Source organism: Sorghum bicolor, chromosome 1 (assembly GCF_000003195.3).
Source record: "Sorghum bicolor cultivar BTx623 chromosome 1, Sorghum_bicolor_NCBIv3, whole genome shotgun sequence".
NCBI classification, from domain to species: Eukaryota; Viridiplantae; Streptophyta; class Magnoliopsida; order Poales; family Poaceae; genus Sorghum; species Sorghum bicolor.
Window position 1 is genome coordinate 7129669 of NC_012870.2, and position 14554 is coordinate 7144222.

The 14554-nt window shown below is 43.2% G+C and overlaps 2 protein-coding genes across 4 annotated transcripts; both read right to left on the reverse strand.

Moving 5' to 3' along the window:
• On the reverse strand, nt 11–8924 carry LOC8060480 (pentatricopeptide repeat-containing protein At3g22670, mitochondrial). 3 transcript variants are annotated; one of them, XM_002466426.2, is made up of 9 exons: nt 8652–8924; nt 8271–8347; nt 7338–7484; nt 6844–6966; nt 4553–4806; nt 4317–4427; nt 1935–3960; nt 1614–1669; nt 11–304 (listed from the first exon to the last, which is right to left on the reverse strand). In XM_002466426.2, exons 5-7 carry the CDS (start codon nt 4601–4603, stop codon nt 2287–2289), a joined length of 1836 nt encoding a protein of 611 aa, XP_002466471.2. In that variant the 5' UTR covers nt 4604–4806; nt 6844–6966; nt 7338–7484; nt 8271–8347; nt 8652–8924; the 3' UTR covers nt 11–304; nt 1614–1669; nt 1935–2286. The 3 variants fall into 3 exon arrangements, with proteins under 3 accessions (XP_002466471.2, XP_021306625.1, XP_021306626.1); XM_021450950.1 differs by having other exon boundaries at nt 8485–8924; XM_021450951.1 differs by lacking the exon at nt 4553–4806 and having other exon boundaries at nt 8271–8924.
• On the reverse strand, nt 10079–14312 carry LOC8060481 (serine/threonine-protein kinase HT1). Its single transcript, XM_002466427.2, has 6 exons — nt 14076–14312; nt 13524–13883; nt 11967–12079; nt 11173–11369; nt 10733–11039; nt 10079–10632 (listed from the first exon to the last, which is right to left on the reverse strand). The coding sequence occupies exons 2-6, from the start codon at nt 13879–13881 to the stop codon at nt 10417–10419; spliced, it is 1191 nt and encodes a 396-aa protein (XP_002466472.1). The 5' UTR covers nt 13882–13883; nt 14076–14312; the 3' UTR covers nt 10079–10416.

Below are 14554 nucleotides of genomic sequence, written 5' to 3' on the forward strand. Positions count from 1 at the left end.
GCTCAGGAAGGGCAAAAAAAAAAGCCTTAATCCATTCCAGTATTTGCACAGAAAGGTCCAAAAAAAGAAAAGAAAAAAAGAGTGAGTATCAACACAAAGAACCGGTATCCACGGTTACTATTAAGTCACAGATCCTCGATTAGGGGCAGATCCAGCCCGTTACGTGAGAGTAATGAAGAGGGGTGGCTCTGCCCCTGCTAGCCTCGACGCTGCATTCATCGTCTTTCCAAATCAGTGCCACCGTACTAAGTCTTGGCCCATTTGTTGTATTGCAGCGGAGAAGCTCCCCTTCGTGTCTCCGTACCTGACACCGTCAAGGGAGGAAAGGGTTAATAAAAATCCTGTACACTGTACAGTTATCATGTGGTTTTTAAACACAAAGATCACAGTTAAAGAGATAGATGCAGATGCTGTTATAGCAAAATTATCAAACTAAACCAGAATATTAGCTTGGTGAGGCACAAGGATGTACAAGAACACAAGAATGCCTTAAACAGAGAATGGAAAATAGCCCCATGTTGCTTGTCAAAGGCTCAAAGCAGTTAAAGTAAATCAAAGACAGTCATGGTAGTGCATTGATATACTCCCCTCACTATGGGCACCACCTCTGTGAAACAATAGCACGTGTGCAACCCAATGCACCAATGGTGCACCAGCTGATTTCAACAATGGAACACCAAGAAATTGAATTCAACACATTGGTTTGTTTGTTACAATAACATACTACAGTGGCAATTAACCTTAATATTATAGGTCTGGGCAATGCAAGCAGAGTGAACATCATTTCCAAACCTACGCATTGCAAGAAAATGATTAACTGTTACGGGAATCTATACAGATGGCTTTAAATATAAAGGTGAAATCTTTAGTGAGCAAGCCCTGCCTCTAGATCAGTCTAACGAAAAACTGTGCACATCTATGTATATACTATTATATATGGAAATGAAATGGTCGATAGGAGACAGCAAAGCTACCAAAGCAGTAAAATCATTCTATATCCATCTTTATATTAGTAAAATAACCGTGTCAATTGATCCAGTCCCAATATGTAAGTTCATATGACTGTCCAATAGTATAAAACCCTAACCATTGCTATGTTCCAAAACAAATCCGAATCAGGCTAGGCATAAACGAATATATTTGGATAGGTAGGAATGCACACAAGTGAGACAACATCAGTGGATCAGAAGAAAAGCAGCTATAACCCCGGACAGGGTCTATCACCACTCATCAAGGTACCCACTATTAGGATTGCAGAATTAGCAAATTCCGCAATGCATATTAATATATCATTGACGCAACATCCTCAAAGTTCTGAGATAGTTTCACGCATACTCTTTCATTAGATAATGAAGGATTCAGCAGAACAAAGCAGCATGCTAAAAAATACTCAACAAGATGGTTAAATGGTTGCAATGTGCATATACATAGATTCTTATTATAAAAGAGAAAAAAACCTACAATGAGAAGTACAATATTCAAAGACCAGGCTCATGTTTCAAAGTATACTACTTAATGCATAATAATAAGAAAACATTTGTACTGTTCCAAAAGCTATATTGCCCTTGCAATACCATTGCGTTGGAGCATATGAAAGTAACATGAGTACTTACAGAGATTAAGCATGCCAATTTCCCAACCGTTGGCTTTTCCATATAATTAATATTACCTGTACAAACATTTATTTAAGATCAGCGTCACTTGCTCTTGCCTGCACTATTTTCATGTCACTATGCATGGTTATTCATATCACTGTCGAATCCATACCAGCATACATTTTTATTTATCACAAGTGTATTATTCAAGATACCTTTGCAGTGTTGATTAAACATTTAAGTCTACAAATTGCAGCATATAGTAAAACATTTAAGTCTATAAATCCATAAAATAATGTTTCAGTAAATTAGAGCCTATGTTGGTGCATACTTGCTTACCTAGAGAGTTTGTGATACATATGGAGCTCTATGTTACACAGGAGGCTGGAGCTTATCCAGAGAGTATCGACATTGGGACACCTCGAGGTGAGTAGAGGTTGAGCAGGAGGGGGGCATGTCCAGTAACGGCCAACACATGGAGGCTAACTGCCAACACCCTAGGGTTAGGATTAGGCAACTGTAGCTCATGACGTGACAATGGTCTCCGGCACTGAACACTGGAGGTATCGGTCAACTGGAAGCCAGCAAAAGGGACGATTGGATCCAGCTTTTTTATGGCAGGGTGGTGTGTTTAAATAGATCAACAGTAGTTTTTACAGTGTACGCTACGCACAGCTCTGGGTACCTTTTTTCATCTATTCCAAGATTCAGCTTCACTAGTGTTTGACAATACAGCATAACACTGTCTACCGTGACCATCCTCTCTCAAATAAGATGGAACACCGCTCCTACACCTAGTACCTTCTGTATGCATCCTGAGAAGCTGAATCTTTCTCACTGCTGAAAGCATGTTCATCTTCTTAAGCTTGTCCAGCACAAGATCAAAGGTCTCCTGCTGTGGAGCAAAGCCCTTCAGCACCATCTCCTCTAAGAATAAGCAGGACTGGGTGAGCCTCCCGTTCCGGCATAGCCAGCTCACCAGCAACGTGTATGTGCTGAAATCAGGGGTGATGTCTTTCCGGAACATATGGCATATCAGGAACAGAAGCGTCTTCACCCATTGCCTTCTGCAGCATAGCTTCAGCAAGGGGGTGTACGTCTTGATGTCTGGCTTGCATGACTGTTCCTCCATCCGAACCAACAATTTAAGTGCATTCTCAGCCTGAGAGTGATCACAGGCAGCAGAAATCAGGGTGTTAAAGGTAGTCAAGTTTGGGGATATTCCGGTTCGGTGCATTTCTTCGACCAAAAAATTTGCATCTTGCAACCTCCCAGATCTGCAGAGTATGTATATCAGAGAGTTGTAGAAGGAAGCATCTAGGGCACAGCCATCTTGCTTCACCTTGTCAAAAGTATCCAGAGCTTCTTGTGTCCTCCCAGCCTTCCCTAGCGCGTGCATCATAATTGTGTATGTGACAATATTTGGTGTGCATCCTTTTGTGTGCATCTCATCCAAGATATCATCAACCGTCTGAAAATCTTTCTCCATGCAGTACGCTTCTATCAAGCTGGTGTAAGTTATTACTGAAGGACTAAAACCATGCCGCTCCATCTCCTTCATTGTTTCACGAGCCTCCTTCAGCATCCTCGCTTTGCACCAGCCATGAACCAATGTGTTGAAGCTACTCTCATCGGGAGGAATTGTCCCCTTCAAAGCTTGGAAGGCACCTCTTGCACGCTTCACACTCCTCTCCTTGCACAACGTGTCCAAGAGCACATTCATGGCCTTTGTGTCCTTCGCCACCCCAAAGCGGTCCATTTTATGGAAAGCATCAATGGCGTCACTCCATCGGTTGGCCCCACAGAGCCTCCTCATCACCTTCATCATGGTCGCTAGCGACACCAACCCCCCAATCTCATGCATCTGGCTGATCAGACCGCACATCAAATCAAACTGCTTGAACTTGCCCAATATGTCTACCATCATGTCATATAAATCAGCAGAATGACAGTAGCCTGCCTGAGTTCCCGCCCACGTGAAGAACCCAAATGCGGCCACCCAATCATTGCTGAACCTGCTCAGGACCTTGTTGACAAGACGTGCTGACACCCTGACAGGGCAGCAGTCCATGGAGATCACAATGGCCTCTGGAGAAGCAAACCGGGATCTCAAAATCCTGCTGACCTCATCCACGTCGGCCTCAAATTCGGCGTCTTCATGGGATGCAGGGCAGCTGGCAAGGATCGACAGTGGTCTGGATCCTCCATTGGTAGCAGGGCAGCCTTGTTCTTCTGAGAAGTCTGATTTGGCTGGGAGCACAAAGTCTTCATCGCCATTGCCATCCAACCTGGAACAGGGTTCACCATCCTTCGGGTTCAGGAACCAGTCGGGCAGGTCGAAACCCACGGTAGAGAAGGATGCTTTCTGAAAACAACCATTTTATTTCTAGTTAACAATTCAGCAGATAATACACATAAGCATAAATGATACAATGTTTTTTGAAGGAATATTGCCAGGACGCTGCCAATTCATTTAGCAGATAATAAGGAGTTTAATATACAGAGTTTAAACCTCAAGGATTCTCCCAGTCCCAGCAGGCCATGAGGTTTAGCGTTGATCTTACACTTAACTACATAAAAGATGGGTAACTCCGATCTATATCATTATCATTATCCAAAAGAAGCCAACAGGTAATTTGCAAATTTTGCATCATAACAATTAAGTGTCGTTAGGTTTTCTTTCTCCTTCGATATTCAACCAAATACAGGAGAGTGAATCACCTTATGCTTGCAAGCAGATTCCTCGAGCTGTGACCGAAACGTCGCAAGCTGCTCCTTCATGACATCGGTCCTGACATTGGCCACATTCTCCCCGACCAGCCGGCGATGGTTCTGAAAGTTCCCAGCAATAATCTCATCTCATCTTCCAAACAGGGAAGCAAGAACTCTTTTCAAAAAAAACAGGGAAGCAAGAACACAGATCTCTCATTTAAAACAAGTGTAAGAACTGCACATACGCGAGTAGCCGCCGCATACTCTAAGCCAGCGATCCCAGGCCGCCTCCTCATGCTTCCCAGTGGCGACCACGGGAGCGAGGACGACAAGTTCGAGGCGCCGGGATGTGGGGCGGGGATGGAGGGCGAGCTCGGCGCCGTCTTGGGGGGAGAGAGGGGGGGGGGGGGGGGGGGTGCAGGGTAGCCTGCGGAAACGGCCGCCTAGAAGGTCAGTGGCGACAGCCGACTCCCTGTCCATCTTGTCGAAGCTGTATAGCCTGCGTATCTTTTTTTTTTTTGAGTGGATATAGCCTGCGTATCTTTAAAGCCCAGAAAAGCCCATCTAGCATTTTTCGGACCGGGCCGTGAAAAAAAATTGTCCACGTTGTCCGATTTCCCTCCTTGTCAAACTGTAAAACCGGATATCCTTTACACATGGCGTCAATCGTCATATTATAACATCGGATAGATCATACTCCTGGCTAGTTTTGAAGATAGTTTTAGTTTACACATGGCGTCATATTAGACTCGAGGTGCAATACAAAATCATAAATTTGTATCTTAAAAACATAAGAAATCAGTTTCAGATTTCCCCTAAATTATATTCAATCTTTTGGCGTCTAACTTGGATTATTTGAATCTTCTATGGTCTTAATATTACTCCCTTATTCCAAAATAAGTGTACTTCTAGCATTTGAAATTTGTTCCAAAATAAGTGCATGGTCCACCTAGTTGTAATAGGCTTTTTTTTAGTTTCTCTACTTTCAAAGCACAATCACTACATGATAAAATAGCTTATACCTCCAAGAATCATGTATTTATTTTGGGACAAAGACAATATTTTCTAGTAGATGCACTCCTTATCTATTACAAAAGACAATATTTTCTAGTAGATGCACTCCTTATCTATTACAATTAGCCAAAGTTGATGTCCTAGACTACATAGAAGGACAAATGACTTCAACGACAATACAAACATCACTTGATCATGTTATTGTCACCTTATTGTCAAGTAATATATTTTGTGTTCATTCTAAAAAGGTAGACGGTAGTTACATGACGCGTGTGTTTTCGCTGAAGTTTCCATTCTCTCATAGTACGAGTTGTCATCCTTAACCGATTAACAAACAATAAGAACAACAATTACCAACTAAACACTAAAATAATATACCATAGACGATTCAAATAACAGTGTTGTTCTAAATGCTAAATAGTAGGTCACTTACCACCTAGCTTTGTTCAGGCTGAATAGCCACTTAAACAGGATAAATGGTTGATTAAATGGAAATAGTGTATTATTGTGTTTCGTGTAGCGCTTAAATCATGGGTAAAGAAGCTAAATATCCATTAAGTGAGCAGTGTCAAATAACTCTAGGCACTCGAAGATAGAGTACCATTTTGAAACAAAAACATAAAACTTGTTTAATATATTTTTTTTGAGACAATTGTAACCTATTTTGGTTCCAATCGCGTCTAAGGGCAAATTTTCTATGATTATAAACTAGATTTCAGGATTTTTTTTGTTAATTTCATAAAGTTTCTAAAAAATATTTTGATACTTTTTAAAAAAAACTATTTATATAACTATTGGTAAAATTCATTTAACCCTAAAAGTCAAATTTATTTACCATCAAGATGTAGACTAAACCATCATCAAAACTAGTTAGAGTCTTAGATGTGATTTATCCCCTAACTTATCTATTACAATGTGCCAAAGTTGATGTCCTAGATTACATAGAAGGACAAGTGACTTCAGTGACAATACAAACATCACTTGATCATGTTTATATCACTTTATTGTTAAGTAACATATTTTGTGTTCATACTAAAGGCGGTAGTTACATGGCATGTGTGTTTCATTGAAGTTGTTTGCCATTCTCACGTAGTACGAGTTGTCATCCTTGACTGATTATAATAAATACTGAGAACATCAACTAGCAAATAAACACAAAAAATGGACCATAAAAGATTCAAATAATATTGTTATTCTAAATGCTAAATGGTAAATAGCTACTCACTTACCATTTAGCTTTGTTGGCGCTAAAAGTCCACTTAAATAAGACTAGTATAGTGCCCGTGCTAACGCCACGGGTTCATCTCACGGATGCACAACCAAATGACGATAATTTTTTTATATAGTTTAATCCGAAAACACTCGTGCATAGCAAGACATAATAGATCATGTTATCACTCAATCTATCAAGTGTCCAATTTCATCAAGGAGATCAATAAGCATCTATATTCAGGAGCTTTAATTACGCAAACTAAAGCATGATTCACCAAAATGTTCAAACCAAATCAGTAAAGCTACATACCTTGCAAACGCCCAGCACTGACACACACGCAAGCAGGTGCTGGCCGTCTCAGAAGCCTGACCCGAATGGATAAAGTCTCTTGTCGTCCAACATACGTGCTAGTACTAAAAAATACTGCAGATCCTGTCAGATGATTTCAAATTTAGTTATTCCTTAGGATCGTGATTGCTATGAATTTTATCTGAAACATAAGGATCGAAGCATTCTCTATCTCAGCTATTGTCAAGATCATATTCACATATGTTGTAAAAAAGGTGAGCAAGTTTAGAGTTTTAGACAAAAAGGTGAGCAAGGCAAAAGAAATTTAGAGAAAAAATTGAGACCACAGGTACAATCACCATTCTCTATCTCATATATAGGGTGTGTTGTGTGTTCATATTACCATTTACATATTTCAATGGATTTAAGTAATCCATCTATGAACCATAGTAGGCCACCACAAATTAATCCTTCTTAAAATAAGCATCCTAGGAGGGTGGGTCAGAGAGCATCACCTGGTCCTCCTGCCTGAAATCCACACATGATGATGCCTTCTAGCTCTTATCCGCCACACAACCATGACTCTTAGTTCCAGCTTATCTGAACAACACCAGTTCTCGATACCAGCATCTGCCACAACAACACCTCCTGGCTGGTCGCTCCTGTAAAGCGATCTATATTACATATACTTTTCTATTACTCCTAGTGCTACCTAAATGGAACAATAGAGCATCCATTCTGATTCATGCATACTCGTTTATTAATTAGAACAAATAATTTGGCCAATTCACATTCAGGTTCAACCCTATCTTTTGCACAGAGACTATCCGATTTGGCTCCAGCCAAAAGTTTCACATTCAGGTTCAGATAGCCAAAAGTTAATTGGTCTCGTATGCCTACCTCAACTTTCTTTAAATGATGAAAACACAGAAAGCCAATAATAGTAAAACAAATGGCAATGGGCATATCCTTCATTGTCAAAAACAACTCCTTGCCTTTCTTTAAAGGATGAAATAGAGGAAGCTATGAGTTTGTAACATCCTCTCTAACTGGTACGAGAAACTTGCATAACTGTTCAATACATTGAGGGCAAGGGATCATTAAAATTTCCAGGCTGTGAACTAATAGTTGAAGCAAACTTGGAATAAATTCCCATCAAATTAATGTATTATATAAATATTCATATTTAGGCACCAAAAGAAACGTTTCTGATTTATGCATCTTTCAGGGTAAACCAATCAACCACTTTATTTTTTTCATTATCAATTCAGATTCAGAAGGTCTTATTAGACTCAGCTAGCTAGAAATCAAGCTCTGGAACCTCAGACTTGAACAAGTCCCTCACTAACATCACAAACAAAATCACATAGACTTGCAGAAAGTACACATAAATCTCCTATGCAACAATGACATGAAAGGATAACAAAACAAGCATAGACTACGTTCACCTCTATAAATGTTGAGAACTCCAAATTGGATTTCCCCTTCTTCCTTCTCCCTTCACGTGTCTGGTATTGTGAAATCCCTGAATCAAAACACAAAAAATTCAGAAAAGCTGACCAACACCTGCGTCCTGCTCTGATGCTCCATTGGTGTCGTGGGACGGTGGGCATGCAGAGTGCGTGCATGATCGCGGATCGGGGCTGGGGCTAGGAGAACAACGTCGGCCGTCAGAGATGTCACAGTACGTGAATCCGATCCTCTCGCTACTCCGGCTTCTGCGCGCCGCCCATTGACCACCGCCGCCGCCGCCCCTCAATCGGAGATCCTCATCCACGCAACGCCCTCGTCATGGTCGTTGGTGACATCGCTACAAACGTCCTGCTCACCTCTAGCAGTACGCTGCCACTTCTTTGTCGCCAAAACCGTAGCAGCAGTGCTGGCCCCTCGCACGCGAACCTCCGGAGGTATAAGGAAGAAGAAGAGGGCGAGGGAGGTAGAGGAGAACCAGATTCGCCCTATCACTGGCTGGCGAGCCAGCGGAGCTTGCCGCTGGCGTAGGATGCGGCGGCGGATGTCGAGAGGCGTGCAGCTTTTGTCGCTCAAGCAGAGTTCGATGTACCCTTCATTTTTTCCCCGAGAAAAAAAAGATAGGGTGCACGGGATCGAACCCTGGAGGGAGGAGTGTGGTCTTGGCGAGGTTGGGTGCGGAGGGAAGCCTCGCGCGATGAGGTGAAGGGCGCGGGGTGAGAAGCGTGGCTTCCCACATCCAATCCTAACCGTTGGATTTAGTTGGTGTGTTTTATTAGTCTTTGATTTTAATGGAGACAAATTCTTGTGTGTGTTTTTTGGGGTACACAATAGTTGAGAACTCTCACCGGGGGACGTTTTACTGGGTGGACTAAGTATAATTTGAGTATTCTATTATAGTAGAGATAAATGGTTGATTAAATGGAAATAGTGTATTATTGTGTTTCGTGTAGCGCTTAAATCATAGAAAGAAGCTAAATGTCCGTTTAAGTGATCAGTGTCAAATAAAGGAAGCCCACCAACAAGGTGACAGCATAGACTGTAGAAGTCGGCCCAGGTGGCAAAGGTTGGCCTGCAAAATCACGCGGGTTCATTTTTCTTTTTTTCTTCCCTTTGCGATTAACTCACTGTAGCTTCGTGCTTATACAATAATATTAAATAGCTAGAATAAAAATTATCAAAATCTCATTAAAATATCTGAAAAAATACTTCAAAATTATATGAAAAATTATAAAACAATGTAAGAAAATTTAGATTTTATCTTCTATAGTAGAATTTTCAAATAAATAATAATAATGTTCTCAGAGCTTTCTAACCTTTTAGCGTCCACTACAGCAGCCAGGGGCTTCCTCGAGTGCAGGTGTACTTGGGAAGCCTTCCCCGAGTGCAACACTCGGATAAGAGTTTTCAGGGGTATCGTCCCACGGGAAAGGCGTCTTCCCCGAGAGCTGAAAATCATGTACTCGGAGAAGCCTTTTTCGAGAGTCATGCTGACACTCGAGGAAGAATTGACACCGTTGATGGCCGGCCGACTTCTTCTTTTTTTAAAAAAAAATATCTTCCCCGAGTGCCAGGTACACTACAGCACTCAGGAAAGCCTCTCTTCTCCGAGTGCAATTTTTCCCTGAGTGCAACACTCAGGAAAGATTGGCTTCTCCGAATGCTCAATTTTTGACATTCGGAAAAGCCTGCGACACTCAACACTCGGGAAAGATTGGTTTTTTCGAGTGCCTAAATTTTAACATTCGAGAATTTTACCTCTCCCGTAGTGGTTAGTCAAGAAATGTCCAAACCGATCGAATAAAATTGCCAAGGCCACCCTCTCGTTGCAGTCGTGAAGATTGTGTGATGCCAACACAGATTCCATGTCGGACCACAGTACACACAAAGACAAATTACAGGTTACGCAAGTCCATGGCGCGGCGCTTCAAACACATTCGCACAATGATGGGGTGCGACAGCAGACAGCGCTGCAAAGAAGACGATCGATCGATGCCCGCCAGCCGACTAGTTTTGAGGCATCATGGCCGCCGCCGGCCGTAGTTAGGTGTGTACTACACTAGCTTATTATTAACTTAATAACTGAGGTCTTAATTAACTGGCGAGAGCTAGCTTAGCCTGCTACTAGGCGACGCTGCGGTTGAAGCCGAAGCAGGAGCACCCCTGCGCGACTTCGTCGATGGGGGTCATGCCGCCCTTGCCGCTGCTGGTGTCGATCTTCTCTAGCAGCGCCACCACCTCTGCCATCTCCGGCCGGTTGTCTGGGTTCCCGTCCCAACACCGCGTCATGATGTCCGCCATCGCCCGTGGACAGCACCTCGGAATGTCCGGCCGGATGCCCTACACACACGCAATGCATATATATATGTCCACTGATCAGAGCTAGAGCTCACCCGCGGTGACGACGTACGTACGGTGCACGACAAGCTAGCTAGCGCACCAGCTTGACGACGTGGTAGGAGATGTCGGCGAGGCTGTAGTTGGGGTAGGCCATGGCGCAGCAGTAGGTCTCCCACAGCACGATGCCGAAACTGTACACGTCGCACTTGTGGTCGTACGGCTTCCCCTGCAGCACCTCCGGCGCCATGTAGCCCAGCGTGCCTGTCTGCCCCGTCACCTCGCAGCTCTGCGCCTCCACGCGCGCCACGCCGAAGTCGGCGATCTTCAGTGTCCGCTTCCGGTCTAGCAGCATGTTCTCCGCCTTCACGTCGCGGTGCATGATCTTCTTCGAGTGCAGGTAGCTCAGCCTGTGCATGCGTGCGTGCATATATATATATCCCGTAATGAGACCGCTCACCATCGATCAGCAATCGTGGACTATACCAAATGGATATATCCGTGGTTTTTCTCTAATCTAACTTAATGAACTGGTGTACTCACCCTCTGGCGAGATCGAGCGCGAGCCGGACGACCTTCTTGTAGGAAAGCTTCTTGTCCCGGTGGTTGTACATCAGGGTCTTGAGCGTGCCGCCGTGCTGGAACTCGACCACGACAACGCAGCACTCGTTCGCCCTGAAGGAGCTCGACCCCTTCTTGGGGATCTTCAGATGCGACGTCCCCATCGACGCGCCCACGAACTGCATGCCGTCGGCAAGTTAATTTTCAGTGATGATATTCAGGCCTTGTTTAGTTGGCAAAATTTTGGTTTTTTGGCTACTGTAGCACTTTCGTTTTTATTTGACAAACATTGTCCAATCACGGAGCAACTAGGCTCAAAAGATTCATCTCACAAATTTCAAGTAAACTGTGTAATTAGTTTTTATTTTTATCTTTATTTAATGCTCCATGCATGTGACCAAAAGATTCGATGTGACGAGAAATTTTGAAAATTTTTGTGAACTAAACAAGGCCTCAGAACAGTGCACGGTGCAGTGAACTCCAACTCCAACAACACGAAGGCCTTGTTTACTTCCGAAATTTTTTTCGGATTTCGACACTGTAGCATTTTGTTTTTATTTGACAAATATTATCCAATCATGTACTAATTAGGCTCAAAAGATTCATCTTATGATTTATAGACAAACTGTGTAATTAGTTTTTATTTTCATCTATATCTAATGCTTCATGCATTTGCTCTAAGATTTGATGTGACGGGGAATCTTGAAAAGTTTTTAGTTTTCGGAGTCAACTAAACAAGGCCGAAGATGCATGGCCGTGAATTTTGCTTACGTAACCTTAGTGACGTTGGGGTGGTCAAGCTTCTGCCAGACGGCGACCTCCTTCTCGAAGGCCTCGCGGTGTTTCGCCGCTGTGTCCTGTCCATCACGCCCCCAGTCCAGAACCTTCACTGCATCCCGAATACAATGCAATGTGTCAGGAATACATACAATGTTAAAGATAAAATATCAAACGACTTTACTCCCTCAGTGTCATTTTTTCAGAAATCATTTTTTTAATTTAGATAGATGTATAGAAAATATTGTCAGCATTTGTTATCTCTTAACATAATTATTATAAAATATAATTTACTATTAAACTAATGGTATTTATTACAGATCATAACTATTACAGTATTTTAATATATTTATTCAAGTTTGAAAAATGATTCCTTGAAAAAACTAGATATTAGAGTTATTTAGAATGGAGGATCTATATAACTCAGTCAGAAAACCGGAGAAATTCAGTGTGGACCGTGGAGTGTTGATCCTTCCTGGGCATTTCTCCCTTCTCATGCCAAAATTTTAGGCTCTTGAATTGAAAAAAAATCCTACAGTTGCTCTATCTTCCTTCTTTTTCTGATTTAATTTGCTCCACACACCAGCAAGCTTCCTCAGCACTATCTCAAGTGGCCTCACATCAGTTGCCATTCCCCACCACCCGCTAACTCATTCAAGTAAGCGTGTGTTTGGAGCAGGTTTCTTAGGGTTCGGTCAATTTAATTTTTTTAGAGGAAAATTAAGTAAAAACAGCTCCCCATGGTAAATAGAAAAAAGATAAAATGTTCATAGTGCTTTTTATCTTTCTCTTTTATGTTTTTCTTCTCTCCTATTTCTCCATTCACATCCTTTTCTTCCTTTCTTATCCGCTCACACCGCGTTGCCTTTCCTCCAAGTCGCCCGCCCGCTTCATATGTTTTTGCCCTGGCGCCTTTGTCCACCTCCACCTCTGCGTCACCATTCACTCTCTCCGCACTTTCTCATGCGGAGGAGGGATGTTTCAGGGCAGGGGCATGTGTGCCTAGGTGAAGGAGTCTAGTGAAATCACTATTTTTTGGCTTCCACGGAGGTTTCCCCTCTTAAAAGCGTGAATCATGGATTGGTGCGTAAACCGTTGATCTCCTTTGGTTGGTGGAGTCATGGAGTTGCTCGTGAAGCTACTCCGCAAGCGCTACCAAATTGGACCTAAGTTGCCCTTGAGTTAACCTTTTCCATTGGCCATTTTCCACCACCTTTGGTTGTTGGTACCTCTTCCTCCACCACCATAGATTTATTAGTAAGATCATGTTTTTCTCTTTTTTCTATTTCTACAAATTTTTGTTAATATTGAACATGGATCCTTGCATTGTCTGTTATTCATATTTTTGGCTGAATCTTTTTGGAACTTTTGATGTTTTTTTTAAAAAAAGAAGCACCTAATGGCATATTGTAGTTTTCTATCTACTCTCTTCTCCCTCCCTTCGAAGGGTGTGGTGCAGCCTCTCGCCGGGCTAATATATACCCATGGATACTCACGTGCGTCGCCGGTGAGGCCGTGAGGACGAGACGTGATTATGGCCGTATGAACGGACGTACCTGCGACGTCGTGGCCGTCGTAGGTGCCGCGGTAGACGACGCCGAAGGTGCCATGCGCGATCTGGTTCTGGATGTCGAGCTTGGCGAGGTCGATCTCCCACTCGAGCAGCGGTGTCTCCGGCCGCGGCGACGCCGACCGCTGCGACCGCTGGTGCTCCAGCCACACGTGCGACCGCGTCTTCTCCAGCTGCACGTCCAGGTTCTTGAAGTCGATCTTGTCCGCCCGCACGTACATCTCGTTGTCGGCCCCCGCCCTCACGAACATCCCGGCGCCATTGCCGTCGGCCCCGTTGCTGCTGCGGCTCCCGAAGCTGCGGCTGCGGCCGCGAGCAGCGCCGCCGCGGGCGGTGGAAGACATGGCTGCACACGACACGTATATACGCCCGATAATTCTGCCAAAAAAAAAGACCGAAGCTAGGTAAATGAAAATGCATGGTCAGATCGATCCGAATAGAGCATTGCATGCATTAGGGTTTGGAGTGCTCGATGATGATTATTTCTCACAGCAGGGGGCAGGGTTGGGAATGGCCGACGATCGATGAGTGGGCATACCTGGCGGATGCTCGTCGCCGGCGAAGCGCCCCGACGAAGACCTGGCCAAGGGCGGCGCCGCTCGATCTGACGTGTCGTCGCTGCTAGAAAAGAGAGGCCGAGGGAGAAAGAGAGAGGGAAGGCGTGGAGCGGTACGCCGGGCGACGCGCTCGGGATTTCCGGGACTCCATATGGCTGATCTTTTCTTTTTTTCCTTCTTCGATCGAAATGGCAAAACTATCTTGCAAGATAAATACGTTTCAGATTATTTTTTCACACATCGAATTTCTTTTAAAAGTTATTCTCTCTATTATAAATTATAGTTTGTTTGATTTTTTTACTCTAATTTTGACTACTCATCTTATTCAAAAAATTTATATAAATATAGTTAAGTTTAAGTTATTTTTAAAAAAAACTTTTGTTAATATAATTTTTGAATAAGACAGGTGGTCAAACTTAGAATTGAAAAGGTTAAACAAACAGATTTAGTAGATCAGATG